The sequence below is a fragment of the Coregonus lavaretus genome (genome assembly GCF_964263955.1).
Source record: "Coregonus lavaretus genome assembly, chromosome: 8".
Taxonomy (NCBI): Eukaryota; Metazoa; Chordata; class Actinopteri; order Salmoniformes; family Salmonidae; genus Coregonus; species Coregonus lavaretus.
Window position 1 is genome coordinate 54,474,134 of NC_139995.1, and position 27,634 is coordinate 54,501,767.

Genomic DNA, 27,634 nt, shown 5'->3' on the forward strand with positions numbered 1-27,634 from the left:
TGCAAGGAGCAGGAACGGGCCGGGCCAGACTGGGGACACACACCACTGGCTTGGTGCGGGGAGCAGGCACGGGCCGGGCCGGACTGGGGACACACACCACTGGCTTGGTGCGGGGAGCAGGCACGGGCCGGGCCGGACTGGGGACACACACCACTGGCTTGGTGTGGGGAGCAGGCACGGGCCGGGCCGGACTGGGGACACACACCACTGGCTTGGTGCGGGGAGCAGGTACGGGTCATACCGGGCTGGCAACACGCACCACTGGCTTGGTGCGGGGAACAGGAACGGGCCGGGCCGGACTGGAAACACGCACCATTGGCTTGGTGCAGGGAGCAGGAACGGGCCGAGCCAGACTGGGAACACGCACCACTGGCTTGGTGCGGGGAGCAGGAACGGGCCGGGCAGGACTGGGAACACGTACCACTGGTCTGGTGCGGGGAGCAGGCACGGGCCGGGCCGGACTGGGAACAAGCACCACTGGTCTTGTGCGAGGAGCATGAACGGGCCTGGCCGGACTGGAGACACGCACCACAGGTCTGGTGCGAGGAGCAGGAACGCGCCGGGCCGGACTGGGAGCACGCACCACTACTCTGGTGCGAGGAGCAGGAACGGGCCGGGCCGGACTGTGGAGGCGGACTGGAGGTCTGGAGCGGAGAGCTGGCACAACCCGTCCTGGCTGGCTGCCCACTTTCGCACGACACGTGCGGGGCGCTGGCACAGAACGCACTGGGCTGTGCATGCGCACTGGCGATACAGTGCGTATCTCCGCATACCTGAGTTCCTCTTTTAACCCACGCTCCTTATGTTGCCTAACCAGTTCCTCTCTCTGTGTGAAATGCGTACATGTTTATTTAAATGCTAAACACACGACAAAACAACAAACCAACGACACGTGAAGTCCTAAGGCTACACACAAAACAAGCCTACTCACCGAACAAGATCCCACGACTAACGAGTGCCAATAGGCTGCCTAAGTATGATCCCCAATCAGAGACAACGAGCGACAGCTGTCTCTGATTGGGAATCACACCCGGCCAAACATAGACATACAATCCTAGAATGACAACATAGAAAACACAACATAGAACACCACACCCTGACTCAACATACCAGAGTCCCATAAGTCAGGGCGTGACACGCATACTACGGGTGGGTGTTGCTACGGTGACCAATGAGCTAACATAAGGCAGGGATTTGCCTAGCAGTGAATTATGATAGTGGTAGTCACTGTGCTGATTAACCCCATGACAGAAAAACACATTGAACAATGTAATAAAACTCAAACCATAAAGAGAGTTCTACCTATAGCGGTTCAATCTCAATACTACACATAAACACACATTTCTGGTTTAATTTAGATGCTGATGTGGTGATGACTATGTAATGACACATTTTCCTGTGAATTAAGAAAAGGTGTGTACATCTCTGTGTGACGTTTGAGACATTCTTATGACATGGGTAGGGCTCCTTTTAAAAGGCCTGGCATCCTTTCATTACTTACAGTACTACAACAAGCAACTCGATCCACTTACCAACACAACCACGTGAGAGACAGCTTCAATGGATTTTGGTAAGTCAACTGAAACTTCTCGTTGCAAGATTTTTGATCAAATTCAGATGATGAAAAATGTAGATATTGCCTTGTCAAGGTACCCTATGTCATGTTTAGTGACAGAGGGTCATATAGTACAGTGAATGGGTAATTGGGTGACTTGACTTGTAGAATGTAACATTTGCTTACAAAGAAAGATAATTATTGTTGGTGTATGTTCATCTGTTAAATTAATATTATTGATATTCTAATTCCTACGTCTGTGGTCTTTGGCCTGTTTTTCTCTGCATATTCTTTCTGCATTATGCATGGTGATAGACTACACGTGTTTTCTCTATCCAGTGGCCTCAACTAGCCCAACTGACAGACTGTTTCTGCTACGTTGCTGTCAGACAAAAGTGACAAAACATAAGGCTAGACAACAGCAAACGTAGAAACAGACTGACACCTCACACTAATAAAATAATAATAATAATTGTATTATCAGGACAAAATAGAAAATCAGGATTTATTTCTTTATTTCTTTATTTCTTGAAGACATTGGTAAGGTAGAGCTCCACTGTGAGAAGAACAACACAGCCCACAACACCAATGACATCTCAGTGAACAGACTGATAGTCAGGAGAGGTCAGTCCTTCCTGGTCACCTTTGACTTCCATGGCCCCTTCAGGCCCACAACAGACATGCTGGAGCTGATGGTGGAGACAGGTGAGCTATCTAGAATAGAACATAGAATCACTTTATTTATCTCTGCTATTTATTAGGGCTGTTTGTACTAGAGGTTTCCCAGACTCAGATTATGCTAGTCCTGGACTAAAACCCACTAGGATTAATCTAGGCTAGGGCAGGGAAACCGGCCCTATGTGGATCCCCTTTGACAAGACAGACACGTGCAGTAATAATGACATTAAAACAAATCCTTGTATGCGTTGTAAATAGCTGAATTGGGGTCAATTCAATCTAATCTAAAGACTAAATTGCACAATTTACAGGACTTGAGATACCTCCACTTGCACCGTATATGTAATGTTGACATCAAAGTTACTCTGACAGAAAATATAAAATCTTATTGGACAAATACACTGAGTGTACAAAACATTAGGAACACCTGCTCTTTCCATGACATAGACTGACCTGACCAGGTGAATCCAGTTGAAAGCTATGATCCCTTATTGAATCCACTTCAAATAAGGGAGGAGATGTGTATGTGTGCCATTCAGAGGGTGAATGGGCAAGACAATAGATTAGTACCCAGGCGCACTGGTTTGAGTGTGTCAAGAACTGCAATGCTCCTGGGTTTTTCACGCTCAACAGTTTCCCGTGTGTATCAAGAATGGTCCACCACCCAAAGGACATTCAGCCAACTTGACAAGCATTGGGGTTAACATGGACCAGCATCTGTGAGGAACACTTTCGACACCATGTAGAGTCCATGCCCCGACGAATTGAGTCTGTTCTGAAGGCGAAAGGGGACAACTCAATATTAGGAAGGTGTTCCTAATGTTTTGTACACTGTGTATACTACCTCACTGTTTCTGAACGTTTTCTTCCATTTCGTTCCTACTGAACACAACCCAAAACTCATCCTCCCTTCTCCATCCAGGGCCCCAGCCATCTGAGGCGTTGGGGACCAGGTCAGTGTTCGGGATACCTGAGGGCCGTGGGAAGGGTTCCTCCTGGAAGGTTGAGGTTCACCCGGACTCAGTGCTCCTGGAGGGCTCAATCACTCTGGACATCACCAGCCCAGCAGATGCCCCAGTGGGAGAGTACAGCCTGTCTGTAAAGACCAGCGCCAACGCCACAGTGGGCAGAAGCCTGGGCAAGCTCCTTCTGCTGTTTAACCCCTGGTGCCAAGGTAAACACAATTCAATTCAAAACAACTTTATTACATCTTACATCTGTACACTTCCTGTGAACGAGATTTGAGAGTACGGTAAAGCAGATTTAATACATTATAATGGAGTATAAAGAATTCATAAAAATGTTAACTAGAACTGTGATAAATTAACTATTTTAATCACACGAAGGAGAACAAATGCGGTGAATGCATCAATACAGCCATGGTAACTATTTGATACAGTATCTGGAGGGTGTGAAATGCTGCATTCCTGAATGTTCTTATCAGTTTAAAAGCTGGAAATGGCTAATTTTACAGAGATTGTTGTAACCCATGTCTCTGTATGGGTTGGGAAGACCCCTCATAATTGTTTTGGAACATAATAGCCCATATACACAGATACAAACAATGGGCCACAACACAGCTTGGTAACATCCTGGTAGCACAGCCTGGTAGCACAGCTTGGTAACATACTGGTAACAGCCTAGTAACAGCCTGGTAACACAGCCTGGTAAGATCCTGGTAATAGCCTAGTAACAGCCTGGTAACACAGCCTGGTAAGATCCTGGTACCATCCTGGTAACACAGCCGGTTAACATCCTGGTAACACAGCCTAGTACCACAGCCTGGTAAGATCCTGGTAACAGCCTAGTAACAGCCTGGTAACACAGCCTGGTAACATCCTGGTACCATTCTGGTAACACAGCCTGCTAACATCGTGGTAACATCTTGGTAACACAGCCTGGTAACATCCTGGTAACATCTTGGTAACACAGCCTAGTAACACAGCCTGGTAAGATCCTGGTAACAGCCTAGTAACATCCTGGTAACACAGCCTGGTAACATCCTGGTACCATCCTGGTAACACAGCCTGGTAACATCCTGGTAATATCCTGGTAACACAGCCTGGTAACATCCTGGTAACATCTTGGTAACACAGCCTGGTAACATCCTGGTAACATCTTGGTAACACAGCCTGGTAACATCCTGGTAACATCTTGGTAACACAGCCTAGTAACACAGCCTGGTAAGATCCTGGTAACAGCCTAGTAACATCCTGGTAACACAGCCTGGTAACATCCTGGTAACACAGCCTGGTAACATCCTGGTAATATCCTGGTAACACAGCCTGGTAACATCCTGGTAACACAGCCCGGTAACACAGCTTGGTAACATCCTGGTAACACTACATTCTAGCATGGGAGACAGTGGTCATAACACAGTAACAGCATGATAACATGTTAAAGTTACCCCTTCATTTCATTTTGTATAATAATGTATTTTTTATTTATCAATTATTTAACCAGCCAAGTCAGTTGAACCAATTCTTATAATTCATGTTTTGAAACTGCTGTATTTTGTGGCGGGCTGTAGAGGACTGGGTGCATCTACCTGAAGAGGAGGAGAGGCAGGAGTATGTGATGAGAGAACAAGGCCTGGTGTACAAAGGTTCTGACAAATACATCACCTCCCTGGCGTGGGACTTCGGACAGGTACACAGAACAAACAATACAGTATTGTACAGTTGAAAAGTGCTGCTTATAACATATAGGGCTGGTTTCCTGGATACAGATTAAGCCTATTCCTCGACTAAAAAGCAAACTCAATGGAGAATCTCCACCAATAATTATTTTGACTCTAGATAAATCCAGGACGAATCTGTTGCCCAGGAAACCGCCCCCAAGTGTTACACAACGATATATCAGTCGAAGTGATTGGCTAGAGTCCTGTGTGGCTCCGTTGGTAAAGCATGGCGCTTGCAACGCCAGGGTTGTGGGTTTCGATTACCGCGGGAGACCAATACGAACGATTAGTTACCGGAGTGTAACTCCAGTTCTATGAGTGGAGCGGAGCCCCATAGGGGAGCTCTGCTCCTAATGGTTTACCCTCTGCCCTAAGGCAGCAGCAGCCTGAGACAAAATTATGCACACACCAACAGCCAATAGGAGTACAGGTGTCCCTATAAGAGGGGGTGCCTCCCCTCAATCAGCCTCCCGAGATATTTTTCTTCAGCGAGACTAGAGAGGGTCGGCAGGTTCTTAAGTCCTATGGGGCTCCGCTCCACTCATAGAACTGGAGTTACACTCCGGTAACTAATCGTTCTATATCGTGGAGCTCCACCCCATAGGGGAGCTCTGCTCCTAATGGTTTAAGGCGGAGCGTAGCGCTCCAAAATGTACTCCCTGCCGAGCCTAACACTTCCCATCGAAACGAGAAAGTCAAGCCTAGCAATGGCTGCAACCGAGTCCCGCAGTACTGCAACTAAAAAACCCTACGGGCGTCACAATATACCGCGTCATCGGTTAAAAAACCCGCCCCACCTAGTCCAATGGCAATGCCAATGACTAGTGGGCAGATCACCAGAATAGAAGCCATACTGATCTGTACTAGCAGATAGATGTGCCTCAATATCCTGTGAAAACACTACCGACCACTAATGGAATGACATCAAGTGTCACTCTACATTATGAACGCGGTAGACCGCCTCACTCACTCAATGGAATCCCAGAGATTAGTGGGCAGGAACAAAAACATGAGTCATACTAACTGAACAAGCAGATAGATGACCTCATATTCTGTTAATCAACGCATGCCTCTACTGTACTGATCCTGTCAGTCAGGATTCATGTCACAAAATATGTTTTCTTATCCAAAGCGGACCTGATGGAAACCCAGTCCATAGTCCTGCTTTTCCCTCTCTTCCTAGCTCCAGATCTCCCTTCAGCTATGCTGAGTACAGACCGAGCCAAAGAGTTAGAAAACACATCTGTCAAAAACACGTCTTCCTAACCAAAGCGGACCTGATGGAAACCTGTGTCCACAGTCCTGCTTCTCCTCTCTTTCTTGCTCAAGATCTCCCTTCAGCCACGCTGAGTACAGATCGAGCCAGAGAATTAGAAGACATATCTAAGAGATAGAAACGGATAAATGGAGACGGCGTCGACCAGGATGCTGCTCTACAGATATCCTCTACTCCTGTTCCTCTAAAAAGGGCAGTAGAAGCCGCTACTCCACGAGTGGAGTGAGCTCTGATACCCTGAGGCAATTGCCGCCCTGCTACCTCATAAGCTGTCTCAATGCCTTCACAAAACCAGTGAGACAGCCTCTGTTTTGAAAGTGGTCTACCTAGTGCAGCCGCACCGTGACACACAAACAACTGAGGCGATGACCTAATCGCTGCTGTGCGCTCGACGTAACACGCCAAAGCGCGTACCGGGCACAGGCGATGGAGCTTCTCCTCACTCCTCTCTCTATGAGGAGGAGGAGAAAAAGCCCACAGCTCCACGGTCTGTGACCTATATGAACTCTTAATAACCTTCGGCACAAATGCCGGGTTAGGACGTAACACTGCTCTGCTCAGGTCACCATTGATGGCCAGGCAGTCAGGTCTCGTCGAAAGAGCACACAAATCACTGACCCGCTTAGCTGTAGTCAAAGCGAGCAACAGTGCTGTCTTGATAGACAGCATCTTGAGGGGTATTTGATTCAATGGCTCGAACGGCGACTTACATAGCGCTTCGAGTACCAAAGCCAAATCCCACTGAGGAAGCGTGACTCTAGGTGTTGGCCTAAGTCGCCGCGTTCCTAATAGGAAGCGTTTCACTAGAGGGTGACTAAAGACATTGTCTCTGCCAAAACCCTCATGACAAGCTGAAATCGCTGCTGCAAACACTCTAATCGTGGCAGGCGATTTTTGCTTATCAAACATGAGCTGCAGAAAAGAGAGAATACTCTCCACCTGACAGCTCATGGGGTCCACACCTTGTGTGACACACCATCGTGAAAACACGTTCCATCTACTGGCATACATCTTAGAAGTGGAACTGGCACGTGAACCCTGTATAGTCCTGATCACTGCATCAGATAACCCACGGCGCTCTAGCCTGTCCCTCTCAGCAGCCAGGCCTTCAGTGGTTGGCCGATTATGGGCAATTTCCCTATCGTGCCAGCCGCCTGAGACAACGCGTCCCGTCGATGTGGAATTGGCCAAGGTGGCGCAATCAACATCTGACTCATCTCCGCAAACCACAGAGCCCCCGGGCGATCGGGCGCTATCAGTATCACTGACAGCCCCCCTGACCTCACCCTGGCTAGCAGTGGGAGAATGCAGGACAGCGGAGGGAATGCATACAGGAGAACTCTCGGCCACGGTTGGTGCGCAAAGGCGTCCCTTCCCAGTGGCGGTTCGTCCTGTTCCCTCAGAGAGAACCACAGAGGACATTGCGCGTTCACGCGTGACGCGAATAGGTCCACCTCGGCTCTCCCGAATTGTTCCCAAATCTGGAGAACAATGTCTGGATGCAGACACCACTCGTCGTCTCGAGGACCCCCTCTTGACATGAGGTCTGCTCCTACGTTCAAGTAGCCCGGAATGTGTGCTGCTCTCAATGAGCGAAGGTGCTCGTGAGCCCACAGCCACAATTCCTCTGCCGCCCGATGGAGAGCAGGAGACCTGACTCCACCCTGGCGATTTATGTGGGCTACTGTGGTCCGGTTGTCTGACCAGACCAGCACATCGCGACCCCGAAGGGTAGACGCGAAGTGGGTCAGAACCAGTCGAACCGTTTCCAACTCCAGGAGGTTGATGTGACGACCTGATTGAGGCCACACACCTCCTATCGCTTGTGTCTGACATGTCCCTCCCCATCCCGTCAGGGAAGCATTCGTGAATACTGGGATGTGAGAGGACACCTTTCCTATCGGGACTCCGTGCGTGAGAACGCGCGAGTTTCTCCAATAGTTTAGGTCTGCACTGAGCGAGAGGGGAACCACCACCAACCGATGACGTTGACGCAATGGGTCTAGTCTTAGTTGGGCGAACCATCGCTGCGTCCTGCGCATGTGCAGGAGTCCCAGCGGAACCACAGAGTGGGCTGACGACATGAGACCCAAAAGTGACATGATCGACAGCGCCATCACCGTGTGATTCGGACGACACTTCCTTAGGGCTAGCAACAAGGCTACCCTTCGGGGGTCCGAAATTCGAGCCCTCATCCTCACAGTGTCTAGCTGTATCCCCAGGTAGACAATCTGATGAGTGGGCCAGGGCGCGCTCTTTTTCCAATTCACAGCGAACCCCAGACTTGTGAGATGCATCACTGTCTGTGTTGTGTGAGTGATCGCCAGCTCTGCTGACGGGGCGAGAACCAGTAGGTCGTCCAGGTAGGCTAGTAGCCATATTTCCTGACGACGCAACGGTTCCAATGCCGCCTCCACACACTTGGAAAATGTGCGAGGTGCCAGGGCGTACCCAAATGGCATCCTCGTGTATTCGTACGCCACCCCTTGAAAGGCGAACCGCAGAAACTTCCTGTGACGCGGCTGAACCGGCACATGAAAGTACGCGTCCTTTAGGTCTATGCTCGTACAAAAGTCCCCTCTCTGGACACATTCCAGCAGACGTTTTGTCGTTAGCATTCGGAAGGGCCGTTTGGTTATGCTCTCGTTGAGAATGCGTAAATCCAAAATCGGCCTCACTCCCCCCGTCTTTTTGGGCACTAGGAAATAAGGCGAATATAGCCCTTTGTTCCTTTGCTCCCGGGGAACTACTGTCACCGCCTCCTTCGCCAAAAGTTCCGTAATCTCTGTCATCAGAGCGGCCACTTTGTCTGGCGTTTTCATCCCCGTCTCCACCACTCCCATGAACGGGGGTGGGGTCCGGTGGAATTGGAGAGCATAACCCTTCTGCAACGTCTGTTCTAGCCAGCGTGAGAGGGTGCAGCTTCTTCGCCACTGCCAATAATGCAGAGAAAGTGGCTGGGCGCGAAGCTGTTGTCCATCCAGTAGGAAGGACCTGTATTCCTCTATGGCCCTTACCGCCACTGTTCCCCAACATTGAAGTGGTGGAACAGCCCAAGGTGGGCCTCCTGTGAAAGGGAGAGGAAATGCATTCTGAGAAAGAAAGAGGAGTAGGGACGTCGGTTAAACCCGTAACCGTCGTATTCCTGCCCTCCTTGAACGCATTGCGGGTCTGAATTGCGCTGACCGAGGCCACAGCCTGCGGCAGGGCACCATCCCCAGCAAGCGATTGCGTCATCTTAGGTGACTGCAATTCGCTATCAGAGCCCTTCACTACAGTACTCCTAGAAGTCTGTAGTATGAGGTCTCTATGAGGTAAAACAAGGCGGCGCCTTGATACCTTCTTAACTTTCACCTTCTGTGTGTGTTCAACTCTGCACCCCTGGTGGGTTGATTCACGCTCAGTGTGGTGAGTACTGGCTCGTTCTGTCAGGGGAGCTGATACTTTGGTTATACCCATAACGCTAGTAATCCTGCCCTCCGTGAACGTAGCATGGGTCTGAATCGCATTAACCGAGACCTTGGTCTGCGATAATGCGCCGTCCCCAGATAGCTGCTGTGTTACAATGCCTGGGGGCGCCAATACTCTGGGCACCTTGGTGACCGCGGTAATCGGGCCCTCCGTGAACGCAGCATGGGTCTGGCTCGTACTAGTGGAGACCTTAGTCTGTACTAGTGCGCCATCCCCAAATAGCGGCTGCGTCCTCATGTCAGAATCTGACCGGGACTGCTGCCTTCTATGTAAAGCACTTCTTATACGTGAAGTGTGATGTGACGACCTGATTGAGGTCTTCTGGATACCTACTCTTAGTGCCTGTTCAGCAACGCACCCTCGGTGGGCTGAACGGCTCTTAGAGTGGTAAGGAAGAGAGGGTGAGATTTGAACGCTCTCGGACGTATTATGGAAAAGAGGCTCTTTTTTGACAAAGTCAGGTGGAGCCAACTCTTTATTAAACACATCAACAAAAGCATTTACATCAGCACCCATCCCTTCAACCGAAGGGTGGGGGGGAACAGTGGGCACGTTCGACACCATCGATGTGTCCTCCATCCTCTCCCCCGCGTCCCGTCACGTACGCCTCCTCTTGCCTCCCTTGGAGGGCCAGGTCGGCGTCCTCGTCACCTCCCTCGCCAGCTGTAGTGGGGCTACCGTAGCTGCTGAGAGGGCCGAGCCCGCTCCCTTGCTGCTCGTGGCCGCCGGATGACGCCGATTACGCCGCCTCGTCGTAGACCCAGGTCTACTTAGAGGGGCGGAGGTAGATGGCCTTTGGGGAGGAGGGGGGCCGAGTCGTCCTGCCAACGGCAGGTGCTTGGCCAACTGCTTCTTCTCCTCCTCCAACTTCGAAAAACGCTCCGTCGCCTCTTTGACTGCGACCCCAAAAAGGCCGTCGTCAGAGAGGGGGGCGTTCAAGAGAGACGTCCTGTCTGCCTCTTTCATAGATGTCAATGACACCTCCTCCGGTGCCATCTCTGTCTTACCCGTGGTTAAACGGGACAGAGAGGCCGCCAAGAGGGCAATGTTGTTAGCTGCTGCTACAGCTTGGGCTCCCAACCCAAAAGACTTCTCTAACAGCGACGCTGTGAGTCGGTCCTTCTGGGATGGCAACGTGGCCTTCTTGGAAGAGGGCCAAGGGCTCGAACCCGGTACGAGATACTCCGCCATGGCGCTCTCTAACCTGGGGATTCCCTGACCCTGAAGCCTTCCTTCCACTCTCGTGAATGGGAGATACGCTTTTACAGGCGAACGCGCCGCTAAAGGTGCCTCCCACGAGCCTCCAACGTACCTAGCCAAAGAAGGCATGGCAGGAGCCACTGGCTCTGCCGCCTTCCTTGGCCTGGAATAAGGACCGCCCTCCATCATATCAACCTCCGGTGCGGAGGGAAGAGGGGGCAGCTTTATTGCCAGCCGTTGAGCAGCTCTCTCAATGAGACCCGGAAAATCCGCTCTCAGAGAGGCTGCAGCGAAAGAGAGAGCTTCTGATCTCTCAGAGCTCGTATCCCCTTCGCTATAGGGACTACAAGCCCTCTCGCTCTCCAAAGGAAAGGGGGGCTTGAAAGTATGAGGGACGGGGTCCGACTGTTCCATTGGAATGCCAGACCCTTCCTCAAAGTCCCTATCTTCCCCCGAGTCTGCGCCGTCGGACGACGCCTCTGAAGCAGAGGCTAGTATCGACAACACATCCTCAAGGGGGATGTCCTCCCTGAAAAACGCCCAACGCTGCTTCCTCTCCTTTAAAGAAAGGAGGGCACAGGAGGCGCAATTCGGGGGACTGCAGACGCCTTCCTTGGCATGCTGGGATCCCAAACACACGAAACACAAGTCGTGGTGGTCACCGGCCTGAGCTCTGAAAATAGCTTTTGGGGGTGGAAAATCTCCCGGTGTGCTCATTTAGACGACGTTGATGACTGGAATATCAACGGCGTTTTCGTCCTGAGTCTTCGTGCTTCGTCTCTTCTTGGCTCTTCAGTCTAGTCATCCAGTCGCTGAAGAAAAAGGGAGGCTGATTGAGGGGAGGCACCCCCTCTTATAGGGACACCTGTACTCCTATTGGCTGTAGGTGTGTGCATAATTTTGTCTCAGGCTGCTGCTGCCTTAGGACAGAGGGTAAACCATTAGGAGCAGAGCTCCCCTATGGGGCGGAGCTCCACGATATAGAACTTTTATCCATTCAATACTGTAAATCGCTCTGGATAAGAGCGTCTGCTAAATTACTAAAATGTATGTAAGTATAGACAAGACATTTTAGAAATTGTTGTAGGCTACCTAGCTAACGTGCCCAAATGTATTGTTTCTCCAGTTTGAAGACGATATAGTGGACATTTGCCTGAAGATGCTTGACGTGAACCCCAAGTGTCTGAGAGACCCCGCCAAGGACTTCTCTGCTCGTTGCAACCCCATCTATGTCAGTAGGGTGGTCAGTGCCATGGTAAGACTGGAGATCTGACCCCCACTAGTAACAGCGACAACATTATTGAACCCCACTAGTAACAGCGACAACATTATTGAACCCCACTAGTAACAGCGACAACATTATTGAACCCCACTAGTAACAGCGACAACATTATTGAACCCCACTAGTAACAGCGACAATATTATTGAACCCCACTAGTAACAGCGACAACATTATTGAACCCCACTAGTAACAGCGACAACATTATTGAACCCCACTAGTAACAGTAAACAGGGTTCCATCCAATCTTGTTATGCGAGTAAAGTACATGTCAGTTAAAACATTTCATGACAGTGCTGATGGAAAATGTGTCGGTAAACTTTCCAAATGTTGACAAAACAAAATACACTAGACAAGGTGGGATCTTTTTGTGTCGGTAAAATTAACTATGAGAGAAATGTTGGTGGAAATGCTTTTATGCGCAAATATTGATTTAATAACCATCATTTCGGAGTAAACATGGAGTCACGTAATGACATGTTGTGTGGTCCTCCCACTACGACTCATCGGGAAAGCGTGGAGTTTATTAGGCTACAGATGAAGAAATGAATGATGAACTTCACAGGGTGGTGAATGTGCAAGGTGATAAGCTTGATATTTCTTTATAATAAATATCGAGGGCCTTATTCTGGTAACATGATCCTCGATGCTTGGCTGTCCTCGTTTGACAAATAAAAAATAATCTCATCATGTAGGCTAAAGTGCATTCGGAAAGTTTTCAGACCCCTGGACTTTTTCCCACATTTTGTTACATTACAGCCTTATTCTAAAATTGATTAAATAGTTTTTCCCCTTATCAATCTACACACAATATCCCATATGACAAAGCAAAAACACGTTTTTAGAAATTTGAGCAAATGTATTTATAAAAAAAAACAACGGAAATATCACATTTACATAAATATTCAGACCCTTTACTCAGTACTTTGTTAAAGCACCTTTGGGAGCGATTACAGCCTGGAGTCTTCTTGCGTATGATGCTACAAGCTTGGCACACCTGTATTAGGCGAGTTTCTCCCATTCTTCTCTGCAGATCCTCTCAAGCTCTGTCAGATTGGATGGGGAGTGTCGCTCCTCAGCTATTTTCAGGTCTCTCCAGAGAACCTTTGCCCCAGTCTGAGGTCCTGAGCGCTCTGGAGCAGGTTTTCATCAAGGATCTTCTATGTACTTTGCTCCTTTCATCATTCCCTCGATCCTGACTAGTCTCCCAGTCCCTGCCGCTGAAAAACATTCCCACAGCATGATGCTGCCACCACCATGCCAGGTTTCCTCCAGACGTGACGCTTGGCATTCAGGCCAAAGAGTTCAATCTTGGTTTCATCAGACCAGAGAATCTTGTTTCTCATGGTCTGAGAGTCCTTTTGGTGCCTTTTGGCAAACTCCAAGCGGGCTGTCATGTGCCTTTTACTGAGGACGGGCTTCCGTCTGGCCACTTTACCATAAAGGCCTGATTGGTGGAGTGCTGCAGACATGGTTGTCCTTCTGGAAGGTTCTCACATCTCCACAGAGGAACTCTGGAGCTCTGTCAGAGTGACCATCAGGTTCTCGGTCACCTCCCTGACCAAGGCCCTTCTCCCCCGATTGCTAAGTTTGGCCGGGCGACCAGCTCTAGGAAGAGTCTTGGTGGTTCCAAACTACTTCCATTTAAGAATGATGGAGGCCACTGTGATCTTGGGGACCTTCAATGCTGCAGACATTTTTTGTTACCTTTCCCCAAATCTGTGCCTTGACACAATCCTGTCTTGGAGCTCTATGGACAATTCCTTCAACCTCATGGCTTGGTTTTTGCTCTGACATGCACTGTCAACTGTGGGACCTTATATAGACAGGTGTGTGCCTTTCCAAATCATGTCCAATCAATCGAATTTACCACAGATGGACTCCCGTCAAGTTGTATAAACATCTCAAGGATCATCAATGGAAACAGGATGCATCTGAGCTCAATTTCAAGTCTCATAGCTAAGGGTCTGAATACTTATGTAAATAAGGTATTTCTGTTTTTTATTTGTAATACATTTGCAAAAAATTATCTAAAACCCTGTTTTCACTTCGTCATTATGGGGTATTGTGTGTAGATTGATTAAGATTTTAATTTATTTAATCCATTTTAGAATAAGGCTGTAACTTAACAAAATGTGAAAAAAGTAATTGGTTCTGAATACTTTCCGAATGCACCGTATACCCGCAATGTATCTGCGAGCTGTGCCAATACCAGAGTGGGAACATTCGCTACATAAAGAATTTAACCGCAAAAGGTATTTTTATGTCCACTATGTCATCACCCCACAGCCTTTTATCCGGAAAAAAAAAAAAAAAAAGTCAATTTAATGGAAACACATCTCTGGTGGGAAAATGCACATATTGTTTTTATGCAGATTTTTGAATATTCGCATGAAAATCTGTCACCAATTGGATGGAAATTCTAGCTAGTGACAACATTATTGAACCCCACTAGTAACAGTGACAACATTATTGAACCCCACTAGTAACACTGACAACATTATTGAACCCCACTAGTAACAGTGATAACATTATTGAACCCCACTAGTAACACTGACAACATTATTGAACCCCACTAGTAACACTGACAACATTATTGAACCCCACTAGTAACACTGACAACATTATTGAACCCCACTAGTAACACTGACAACATTATTGAACCCCACTAGTAACAGTGACAACATTATTGAACCCAACTAGTAACAGTGACAACATTATTGAACCCCACTAGTAACAGTGACAACATTATTGAACCCCACTAGTAACAGTGACATTCTTTAATCATCATAAGCTCATAGTACTGTATGAACAGCATAAGAAAATACATTGGTTCATTTCCGGAACGTCATCTAGCCCTGTTCACTATAAATGGGTCCAGTGCAACTAAGTAAGGTGTTGTTGCACATATAGGACTGGTTTCCCGGACCCAGATTAAACCTAGTCCTGGACTAAAAATAACTTTCCACACTGAGCTTTTTAGTCCAAGGCTCAATCTAGATCCACGAAACCAACTACATTTGAGATATTACAAAAACACATTCACTCAGCCAAATGACAGTTCTGAAATTTATAATTTAAACATTATTTTCCTTGCCCAGATCAACGCTAATGATGACGGAGGTGTCCTGTTGGGGCGGTGGGATGGTCAATACAATGGTGGCGTGTCCCCCACTCACTGGAACGGCAGTGTGGAGGTACTAAGGAGGTGGCTCAACTATGGAGGCTATCCAGTCAAGTATGGCCAGTGTTGGGTGTTCGCCGCTGTAATGTGCACAGGTAGCCTATCACTGTCCAATCTCTCTTAAATTATTATTTTAGTCAATCAATCAATACAACAGTATTTAAATAGCGCTGACTGTACTGCAAGCGCTCAGACCCAGGGTTGTGATTGGTTTTGAGAGGGATGGCAAGAATACCCACCATCTGTGTCCGATTCACCTCTGACCAGAGGAGAGAGGCTGGGTGTCAATGCCTTGGATGTCTTTATTTAGTTAACCACTATGCCTTCTATGTGTTGTTTTTGTTAACCAGTATGCCTGAAATGTATTTCCATGTCAGTACTGAGGTGTTTGGGAATCCCATGTCGAGTGGTTACCAACTTCCAGTCAGCCCACGACACCGACAAAAACCTGACAATTGACGACTTCTTCTCCGACTATGGAGTCAGACCCAAACAGAGCCAAGACAGTGTATGGTAAATGCAACATCAGGTCATTGTGGCTACAGTATGAAGAGTGATGCCAATAGCATGATGTTTTAAAGACTGGTGTTTCTGCTCAGGAACTACCATGTGTGGGTGGAGGCCTGGATGAGACGGCCCGATCTCTCAGGAGACTCCTTATATGACGGCTGGCAGGCTGTGGACCCTACCCCTCAGGAGAAAAGCACTGGTATGGTCTAACTTCCATCTCATCTCTGTACTGTATGTTGTGTTATTGTGCAGATGGTGCTGAGTTTGTGTCCTGGGTCTGGGAGACATGAAGGGAACTCCCTGTTATACACTCATGTTGTTTTCCCTTCCTCTCCCCCAGGTGTTTACTGCTGCGGCCCTGCTCCAGTCAAGGCCATACTGCAGGGTCACATTGACCTCAAATACGATGTGCCCTTTGTCTTCGCCGAAGTCAACGCCGACCGTGTAACCTGGATGGTGTTCGCTGACGGCTCCAAGAAAAAGATCTTGACGGACACTGGGTCCGTAGGCCAGAACATCAGCACAAAGGCAGTGGGCAGCGACAAGAGAGTGGACATCACGGCCAACTATAAATATGCAGAGGGTTGGTATTGAATGAACTGAGAGAGTCTGACAATATCTACAAAGGTTGACTTGTCAGATGTTTTCTTTAAAAAACTTCCTGGAGGTTAAATGTCAAAAGTCAGCCACTAGCTTTTTAGGACCAGTTCTGTATGGAGTAACGCTAAGGCTGTCCAATCTCCACCCTTTTATACATTTTGGCTGTTGAACTGTTATCAATTGATTTCCGAAATAATGCAGCGTTACAAGGGTTATGCCTATCATAAGGGTAGAAGCGTATTTTATGTCTTTGAGAGCTAGGGTTGGTCTGGGAAATAGTTCTGTACTTTGTTAAGAGATGAGTTAGAAAGGGGCTGTGTCCACCTGTCGCAAGACATAATTCTCCTAGGTGAGTGAGGGCAACTGCTTGAGTCACCAGCTACTCATCCAAAATGTCACACATTTAAAACAGGCACGGAAAAGGAGAGGACTGTGTACAATAACGCAGCGAACAGAGTCAACAATCTCGAAGAGAAAGAGAATTCAAACGGAATCCTTGACCGCAAACCTTCTGATGTTTCCATGAAAATCGTGGAGCTGACCAAGCCGCTCAGCGGCAAAGACATCGACCTCAAGCTTGTACTGAACAGCGATGACCGTGAGACTCGGACACTAGTGATCCATGTCAACGTTCAGGCCATGAGATACACCGGCATTCCATCCTCCAAGATACAGACCGAACTGAAAGAACAGAAGCTCCGTCCCAACCAAGGTAGAGTGAAAATGTTTCAAACTCTTTCCATGAGTAGGCCTACAAGGCTGAACTAACAAAGGGGGGCATTTACATCACAGAACAAAGAGAACTGAAACACTTCTCAAAACCAAGAACACATTGCAGCTATTTACTTTCATCATTCTTTGTCAACATCCTTGGTTTGACGCATGCATCAATCTCAATGATTGATTATGTCACAAAGGTGGTGTATTTCAGGAGTGCATATAGATAGCATTTACAGTTGAAGTCGGAAGTTTGCATACACCTTAGCCAAATACATTTAAACTCAGTTTTTCACAATTCCTGACATTTAATCCTAGTAAAAATTCCCTGTCTTAGGTCAGTTAGGATCACCACTTTATTTCAAGAATGTGAAATGTCAGAATAATAGTAGAGAGAATGATTTATTTCAGCTTTTATTTATTTCATCACATTCCCAGTGGGTCAGAAGTTTACATACACTCAATTAGTATTTGGTAGCATTGCCTTTAAATTGCTTAACTTGGGTCAAACATTTCGGGTAGTCTTCCACAAGCTTCCCACAATAAGTTGGGTGAATGTTGTCCCATTCCTGCTGACAGAGCTGGTGTAACTGAGTCAGGTTTGTAGGCCTCCTTGCTCGCACACGCTTTTTCAGTTCTGCCCACAAATGTTCTATAGGATTGAGGTCAGGGCTTTGTGATGGCCACTCCAATACCTTGACTTTGTTGTCCTTAAGCCATTTTGCCACAACTTTGGAAGTATGCTTGGGGTCATTGTCCATTTGGAAGACCCATTTGCGACCAAGCTTTAACTTCCTGACTGATGTCTTGAGATATTGCTTCAATATATTCACATCATTTTCCTTCCTCATGATGCCATTTATTTTGTGAAGTGCACCAGGCCCTCCTGCAGCAAAGCACCCCCACAGCATGATGCTGCCACCCCCGTGCTTCACGGTTGGGATGGTGTTCTTCGGCTTGCAAGTGTCCCCCTTTTTCCTCCAAACATAACGATGGTCATTATGGCCAAACCGTTCTATTTTTGTTTAATCAGACCAGAGGACATTTCTCCAAAAAGTACGATCTTTGTCCCCATGTGCAGTTGCAAACCGTAGTCTGGCTTTTTTATGGCGGTTTTGGAGCAGTGGCTTCTTCCTTGCTGAGCGGCCTTTCAGGTTATGTCGATATAGGACTCGTTTTACTGTGGATATAGATACTTTTGCACCTGTTTCCTCCAGCATCTTCACAAGGTCCTTTGCTGTTGTTCTGGGATTGATTTGCACTTTTCGCACCAAAGTATGTTCATCTCTAGGAGACAGAACGCGTCTCCTTCCTGAGCGGTATGATGGCTGCGTGGTCCCATGGTGTTTATACTTGTGTACTATTGTTTGTAAAGATGAACGTGGTACCTTCAGGCGTTTGGAAATTGCTCCCAAGGATGAACCAGACTTTTGGAGGTCTACAATTGTTTTTCTGAGGTCTTGGCTGATTTCTTTTGATTTTCCCATGATGTCAAGCAAAGAGGCACTGAGTTTGAAGGTAGGCCTTGAAATACATCCACAGGTACACCTCCAATTGACTCAAATTATGTCAATTAGCCTATCAGAAGCTTCTAAAGCCATGACATCATTTTCTGGAATTTTCCAAGCTGTTTAAAGGCACAGTCAACTGAGTGTATGTAAACTTCTGACCCAATGGCATTGTGATACCGTGAATTATAAGTGAAATAATCTGTCTGTAAACAATTGTTGGAAAGATTACTTGTGTCATACACAAAGTAGATGTCCTAACCGACTTGCCAAAACTATAGTTTGTTAACAAGAAATTTGTGGAGTGGTTGAAAAACGAGTTTTAATGACTCCAACCTAAGTGTATGTAAACTTCCGACTTCAACTGTAACTGGTAAATTTAACAAAGCTGTAAAGTCTCATGTATAGCTGTGTAGCAAATCAACTGACACTAACTCTTATGGCTGTCAGGTTGCTAACGTTGTACTGAGGACACTACAGAATGTTAGGGTTTCTAACGTTGTACTGAGGACACTACAGAATGTTAGGGTTGCTAACGTTGTACTGAGGACACTACAGAATGTTAGGGTTGCTAACGTTGTACTGAGGACAACACAGAATGTTTGGGTTGCTAACGTTGTACTGAGGACACCACAGAATGTTAGCCTTTGTGATACATTGACAATCAAATGCATTGTCTGTGTTGGCAGATCTGATTATACCCATCCACATCCCCTTCTCTGTGTACGGTGAGAACATGCGGGAGAGCAACAGCATCAAGGTTTCGGCTGTGGTCACAGACAAGGACAACAGTGATGCAGTGTACATCACAGAGAAAGACATTGTGCCAGAGAGCCCTTCACTCACCATCAAAGTGAGTACTGTATATTCCCCAAATTGTAATTTCGCGCATCTGTCAGATCCTTAAGCCACTCCAATAACCCACTTAGAACAGCTCAACTTTCTCTGCGTGACATTCATTGGGGTCATTATGGAACAAGCCCCAAGGCTCTTTACGTGCTCTTGGGTTACCATTTCAAATGTGTAGGTGGCAAACATACTAGTAGCGAGAATAGCAATTTGCAAGGAAAATAACGGTTGGCCTGTGAATAAAGGTGATGTGAAGATGAAAATCTAAAGTGTTAGACTGTCATCTGAACAATTGATCTATTCAATACAATGCCAATATCAGTAACACCCACTCAACTGGAGATGGGGTTTATTCAGTGTGATAGTTCTAATATAATATACTATCTAGCAGATGCTTTTATTCTGATGTTTTTTCTCTTTTAGGCCATTGGATCTGAATTGCAGTATAGTGACATGATGGCAGAGGTTGTGTTTGAGAACCCTCTATCCGAGGGTCTAAGAGACTGCTCCATCACAGTGACTGGCAGTGGCTTGCTGACAGAGACAATGGAAGCCAGGTAGGCCTATGTGACATTTCTCTGCCGTCTTTACGAGCAAGGTTTCGGTTTGTCATTAAACCTGAATCCATCCCACTTGGCAAAAACAGGTTGAATCAACGTTGTTTCCATGTAACTTCAACCAAAACAATCAATGTGATGACGTTGAATCAACATGGAAAACTGATTGGATTTGCAAAAAGTAAACTTTTTAGCCTGTAATCGAACCCACAATTGCTGATGCTCCAGATAGTCAACTAGTCTCAAGAAGGCCAGTTTTATTGCTTCTTTAATCAGCACAACAGTTTTCAGCTGTGCTAACATAATTGCAAAAGGGTTTTCTAATGAACCATTAGCCTTTTAAAATGATAAACTTGGATTAGCAAACACAACGTGCCATTGGAACACAGGACTGATGGTTGCTGATAATGGGCCTCTGTACGCCTATGTAGATATTCCATAAAAAATCTGCCATTTTCAGCTACAATAGCCATTTACAACATTAACAATGTCTACACTGTATTTCTGATCAATTTGATGTTATTTTAATGGACAAAAAAAATGCTTTTCTTTCTAAAACAAGGACATTTCTAAGTGACCCCAAACTTTTCAACGGTAGTGTAAATCAGAACTAGACGTTGAACTGACGTCTGTGCCCAGTGAGATGTGTCCAGACTTGAATCCTGGATGTGGATGGGGACCTATGTGGAACCATTTTTTTCCCAGTGGGATGGATTCAGGTTTTATGACAAACCGAAACCTTGCTCGTAAAGACGGCAATTTAGCTCTTAATCTCGGAAACCCAGAACAAAAATTATTCCGGTAATTGTGTCATATGCTTGATTAGTTTCTGATGGAAGACTAGCGAAGTCACCACCCCCCTAAACAGAAACTCTCAGACCCCCTTCTGAAAACGTTCTGCTTGAAATCCCCGCCCTAAGTAATTTCTTGAAATCCCCGCCCACACTTTCAGCACCACCTTCACCTAATCCTGATATGTCCAGATATCTAGTGAGAAAACCAAAGCACCGGAACTATGGTTCCTTTTTAGTTGTGGCATCACAGTCTTTTGACAGATGATTCAATACAATTTATGTTACGTAGTCTGTCCACAAGAGATAATTTAGCTCTTGGCTAAACTACAGTGAGGGAAAAAAGTATTTGATCCCCTGCTGATTTTGGACGTTTGCCCACTGACAAAGAAATGATCAGTCTATAATTTTATTGGTAGGTTTATTTGAACAGTGAGAGACAGAATAACAACAAAAAAATCCAGAAAAACGCATGTCAGAAATGTTATAAATTGATTTGCATTTTAATGAGGGAAATAAGTATTTGACCCCCTCTCAATCCGAAAGATTTCTGGCTCCCAGATGGCTTTTATACAGGTAACGAGCTGAGATTAGGAGCACACTCTTAAAGGGAGTGCTCCTAATCTCAGTTTGTTACCTGTATAAAAGATATCTGTTCACAGAAGCAATCAATCAATCAGATTCCAAACTCTCCACCATGGCCAAGACCAAAGAGCTCTCCAAGGATGTCAGGGACAAGATTGTAGACCTACACAAGGCTGGAATGGGCTACAAGACCATCGCCAAGCAGCTTGGTGAGAAGGTGACAACAGTTGGAGCGATTATTCGCAAATGGAAGAAACATAAAAGAACTGTCAATCTCCCTCGGCCTGGGGCTCCATGCAAGATCTCACCTCGTGGAGTTGCAATGATCATGAGAACGGTGAGGAATCAGCCCAGAACTACACGGAAGGATCTTGTCAATGATCTCAAGGCAGCTGGGACCATAGTCACCAAGAAAACAATTGGTAACACACTACGCTGTGAAGGACTGAAATCCTGCAGCAACCGCAAAGGTCCTCCTGCTCAAGAAAGCACATATACAGGGCCGTCTGAAGTTTGCCAATGAACATCTGAATGATTCAGAGGAGAACTGTGTGAAAGTGTTGTGGTCAGATGAGACCAAAATTGAGCTCTTTGGCATCAACTCAACTCGCCGTGTTTGGAGGAGGAGGAATGCTGCCTTTGACCCCAAGAACACCATCCCCACCGTCAAACATGGAGGTGGAAACATTATGCTTTGGGGGTGTTTTTCTGCTAAGGGGACAGGACAACTTCACCGCATCAAAGGGACCATGGACGGGGCCATGTACCGTCAAATCTTGGGTGAGAACCTCCTTCCCTCAGCCAGGGCATTGAAAATGGGTCGTGGATGGGTATTCCAGCATGACAATGACCCAAAACACACGGCCAAGGCAACAAAGGAGTGGCTCAAGAAGAAGCACATTAAGGTCCTGGAGTGGTCTCCAGACCTTAATCCCATAGAAAATCTGTGGAGAGGGCTGAAGGTTCGAGTTGCCAAACGTCAGGCTCGAAACCTTAATGACTTGGAGAAGATCTGCAAAGAGGAGTGGGAGAAAATCCCTCCTGAGATGTGTGCAAACCTGGTGGCCAACTACAAGAAACGTCTGACCTCTGTGATTGCCAACAAGGGTTTTGCCACCAAGTACTAAGTCATGTTTTGCAGAGGGGTCAAATACTTATTTCCCTCATTAAAATGCAAATCAATTTATAACATTTTTGACATGCGTTTTTCAGGATTTTTTTGTTGTTATTCTGTCTCTCACTGTTCAAATAAACCTACCATTAAAAAGTATAGACTGATCATGTCTTTGTCAGTGGGCAAACGTACAAAATCAGCAGGGCATCAAATACTTTTTTCCCTCACTGTAGAAAGGACATGCATTTATGGGCTGTTCATGTGGTTAAAGCTGAGTTTTTCCATCTAAAATATTTTACACTACCTTGTGTGTTGAAGTTTAGAGATCTAAAGATGCTTTGAGGTATAATTTTTTTAATGTGTCTCCTCAGATTTCCTTTCCTAAAACAAGGGCAACGGCTGCGTGTGAAGATGCCCTTTACTCCATACAGACCCGGTCCTAAGAAGCTAGTGGCCAACTTCAACTGTGACCAATTCAGGAACATTAAGGCAAGCTGCAATGTGGACATCCTACCTGTCACCAGTGCTGTCCCCCCACTGCCGTAGACAGTAAAGCCCTCGTGAGAATAACTATAATAACTCAAATAAGTTCTGCAATTTATACCGTATTATCCTGTTATATCGTATATCGGCCTTTGTTGAAGTATGGGTCGCGCCCTGACCTGTTAATGGTGGGTCGCGATGTGTCAGAGTAAATGTATAATTATTTAATAAATGTCGCGCGTCACTACTTCACAGGAGAGGGATTTGAACGTAAACTTTTTTTAAAAATCAAAATGTGTTTTTTTTGGCAGAAATGCCTTAAGGACATGCAAACTTTCATGTGCCTTTATAATAAACTTGTATGCCATCTGTATTTACAAATACAATTGTTAAATTACGAGCCTAGTTGGTTTAGCCACGGAAAAAGACAGGAACCTTCCCGCTAGCCATGATTGGCTGAGATAATAGATGGGCTGGACATGCCGAGAGATGAGTTCGGATTGGTCTGCCATGTAGCACGCTTCTGTCTATAACATGAGTTGGTCAGTATGTGTAGGTCATTATATATATATATATATATATATATATATATATATATATATATATATATATATATATATATATATATATTTATTTATTTATTTATTTATTTGGGGGGGGGGGGGGGGTGGATCAGCTTAATATTGCAGATAGATTGTATCTTCTATCAATGTAATTGTCTGCATCACTTCCAATCCCCCATGTTTTTTATATATATACTCCCCTTTATTACATTTCAACCCCGCCATCCTTTCCCTACTTGGAGTAAATTAGTGAACAACAATGCCCAGGCCTCTACTTCCGGTCTATACTTACTATCTATACCTTATGGACACAGTTAATTTTACAATAATTCAATTATATATATATATATATATATATATATATATATATTATTATTATTTTTTGCTCCTGAACTTCTTCTACTCTCAACCTCTCCGATCATTTTCATGATGTCCATCCGGTTTGCTTCTATATGCCATATCTTTCTAACTGTGCTCTTTCCCAAAAGCTCCCAACATACAACCTATATACTTATTATGGACACAGTATGCTTACATTATTAGCTATCTTTGTTATTATTTGTTGTTATTTGTTATTAGTCCCATCCTTCAACTCTATTCAATACCTCCCATCTATCTCTTAACACCATCCAAATAGGATTTCTATTTGGCATATATATTTCAACCGTACTGTGATGTTTTACAAAAGTTCTGAACCTTTCTATTATCATTGCTTCTACAGATTGTGAATAAAAAATAAACATTTTTGCTAAAAGTATTATTATATTATTGATTGATTGACTATGACTTTTCAGATCACCCAGTAATGCTATCTGCAAGGTTAGTTCCAGGTAAATATTGCAATCCTTTAGCCATTCCTGTGTCCAAAAACAAGCTACAAATGGACAGAACCAAAACAAATTATCTAATGATTCTGTCTCTTCACAGCAAAATCTGCAGAGCTGGGAAGATTGTATACCCCATATAAATAACATTCTATTGGTAGCAAGAATTTTATATAATAATTTAAATTGAAAGATTCAAATTTTTAATCCGGTGTCCTTTTGCGTGTCAGTTCATAAACACTATACCATGGGATCGGTACGTCAAAGATCTCTTCCCAACTATTTTGCAATCTATATGGGACGGCTGTCAATCATTTGGTCCTTAAGTGAAACTGATATACTTTTTTATTTATCACAGTTTTCCTTAACCAATTACGTTCTTTAATGCAAGGCCGACAGACAAGTTCCTTACTTTCTTCCCCTTCCACTTTCCTCTTCCACTTTTGCGGTAAGGCTGCAATTATTTGGTTGTAATTTTGGGTAGAGCAGACATTTCCATATGTTTTTGTTAGCTGCATGTGCGACGTAACTCCACCAGTCCTACCGATGATATCATTTACGAAGATTATACCTTTTTTAAACATTCTGTCAAAAAATAAAGTTTTTTTGTCAATTAGTATATTTGAATTTAACCACAATATTTGTTGCATTATTTGTTCTGTCGTTTCTGGAGGATTAAATTGAAATTGCAACCAACTTTCTATGGCTTGTTTTAGAAATAGTGACATTTGGGAGATTATTTCCTTTTCAAATAACTGAAAGTGAGAGGTTGTAATCTGAATAAAGGGAAAAAGGCCTTTCTTGAACATTGGGTGTGTGACACTCTGGCTCTAGGACTTTTGTATGTGAGCTAGAGTGTATGTTGTTTTGTTGGGGATTTGGGTGTTTTTCTATGTTGGTAGTTCTGTTGGGTGTGTTTCTATGTTTGCAGGTCTATGGGTTATATTTCTAGGTTGTGTGTTGTAGTCAATGACTCCCAATCGGAGGTAACGAGTGTCAGCTGTCGGCTCGTTATCTCTGATTGGGAGCCATATTTAAACTGTCAGTTTTCACCTTGTGTTTGTGGGTTTTTGTTTCCGTTTCAGTCAGGTTGACTGAGGACTTCATGATCGTGGTTTATTGTTTTTATCGTGGTTTCTTTAATAATAAAGTCTACGATGTTCGCTCAACACGCTGCGCTTTGGTCTGCTCCTTTCTACGATCGTGACAGGGTGAGACAATCTTGTCACGCCCTGGCTCTGGGGACTCTAGTATGTTGAGCCAGGGTGTGAGTTTTCATGTGTGTTGGTTCTAGATGTTGTATATCTATGTTGGCCAGGGTGGCTCCCAATCGGAGACGGCTGTAGCTCGTTGTCTCTGATTGGGAGTCATACTTAGGTAGCCGTTAGGCATTCATTCATTGTGGTTTCTTGTTCCGTGTTGGTTCGTGTATGTAACCAGGGACGTCACGTTTTCGTTTTGTTGGTGTGATCATTATATAAATAAATATGTTCGCATTCAACGCTGCGCCTTGGTCCTCCTCTCTCACCGACGATCGTGACAGAAGAAACCACCAAGACTGGACCAAGCAGCGTGTCCAGGAGCCATCGCCAGGGAGATCTCTAGCAGATCTCCTTCGCCTCCTCGACTGGGTCAAGCCGGGTGAGGAAGAGAAGGGCTTGACATGGAAGCAGAAGGGCGAAAGGCTGGCGAGGGACATGGAGACCTGGTCCACGGGTAGGAGAGACGGCCAGAAAATGTTTAGGGGGGGGGCTAACGCCGTGGACGACGGGCCAGCAGGAGACCGCGGCAGAGCGGCCCAGCGGGTTGGCAGAGGAGGCCGCCAGGTTACGGGGGCCACTGGTCGAAGAGGGGATGGAAGGTGTAGAGGCACGGCGAGAGGTACTGGGGTGTGTTACCAGTCCGGTCCGGCCCATTCCAGATCCCTGCGTAGGACCAGTGGTGTGTGTCCCCAGTACGGTCCGGCCTGTTCCTGCTCCCCGTACCAGGCCAATGGTGCGCGTCGTCAGCCCGGCTCGGCCCGTTCCTGCTCCCCGCACCAAGTCAGTGGTGCGCTTCGTCAGCCCGGCTCGGCCCGTTCCTGCTCCCCGCACCAAGTCAGTGGTGCGCTCCGTCAGCCCGGCTCGGCCCGTTCCTGCTCCCCGCACCAAGTCAGTGGTGCGCTTCGTCAGCCCGGCTCGGCCCGTTCCTGCTCCCTGCACCAAGTCAGTGGTGCGCTTTGTCAGCCCGGTTCGGCCCGCTCCTGCTCCCCGCACCAAGTCAGGGGTGCGTTTCGTCAGCCCGGCTCGGGCCGTTCATGCTCCCCACACCAAGCCAGTGGTGTGCGTCATCAGTCCGGCACAGCCCGTGCCTGTTCCACTGGTGCCTGGTTCAGCACGGGTCAGCTGCTTCACGCCGGAGCTAGAGCAATCCGCTCCACCAGTGTGCAGTCCAGCTCCGGTCAGCAGGGCCAGACCAGACCAGGGGTACTTTGAGGGGTTAGAGAGCGAGTGGGGATCATGCCCGGAGCCGGATCCGCCGCCAAGGCGGAGTGCCCACCCGGTCCCTCCCCTGTGGTATTTGGTTGGCGCGGTCGGAGTCCGCGCCTTTAGGGGGGGGTACTGTCACGCCCTGGCTCTGGGGACTCTAGTATGTTGAGCCAGGGTGTGTGTTTTCATGTGTGTTGGTTCTAGATGTTGTATATCTATGTTGGCCAGGGTGGTTCCCAATCGGAGACGGCTGTAGCTCATTGTCTCTGATTGGGAGTCATACTTAGGTAGCCGTTAGGCATTCATTCATTGTGGTTTCTTGTTCCGTGTTGGTTCGTGTATGTAACCAGGGACGTCACGTTTTCGTTTTGTTGGTGTGATCATTATATAAATAAATATGTTCGCATTCAACACTGTGCCTTGGTCCTCCTCTCTCACCGACGATCGTGACAAATCTTACTAATTTGCTTGAGAACCAGTTCGGATTTAAGTATAACTTTTGTATGACTGAAGCTTTTAGTGATAGGTCTAATGCTTTAATATTTAATCATTTCTGTCCTCCGAATTCATATTCATTATATAAATATGCTCTTTTAATTTTGTCTGGCTTGCCGTTCCAAATAAAATTGAATATTTTTTTCTCATATAATTTAAAAAACTGTTCACTAGGCGTAGGCAAGACCATAAGCAAATAGGTCAACTGGGATAATACTAAAGAGTTAATCAGGGTGATTTTTCCACA

At 46.2% G+C, this 27,634-nt stretch overlaps 1 protein-coding gene across 4 annotated transcripts; it reads left to right on the forward strand.

The window, feature by feature from the left end:
• Positions 1-1,499: 1,499 nt before the first annotated feature.
• LOC311133916 (protein-glutamine gamma-glutamyltransferase 2-like) lies at positions 1,500-27,301 on the forward strand. 4 transcript variants are annotated; one of them, XM_084167531.1, is made up of 15 exons: positions 1,500-1,570; positions 2,090-2,260; positions 3,156-3,407; positions 4,764-4,882; positions 11,987-12,115; positions 15,241-15,418; positions 15,701-15,836; positions 15,923-16,032; positions 16,174-16,416; positions 16,846-17,145; positions 19,348-19,511; positions 19,931-20,064; positions 22,926-23,043; positions 24,395-24,430; positions 25,510-27,301. In XM_084167531.1, the coding sequence occupies exons 1-14, from the start codon at positions 1,561-1,563 to the stop codon at positions 24,404-24,406; spliced, it is 2,076 nt and encodes a 691-aa protein (XP_084023657.1). In that variant the 5' UTR covers positions 1,500-1,560; the 3' UTR covers positions 24,407-24,430; positions 25,510-27,301. The 4 variants fall into 4 exon arrangements, with proteins under 4 accessions (XP_084023657.1, XP_084023658.1, XP_084023656.1 ...); XM_084167532.1 differs by having other exon boundaries at positions 24,528-25,591; XM_084167530.1 differs by lacking the exon at positions 24,395-24,430 and having other exon boundaries at positions 22,926-23,055; positions 25,510-25,923.
• The last annotated feature ends 333 nt before the right edge of the window (positions 27,302-27,634 follow it).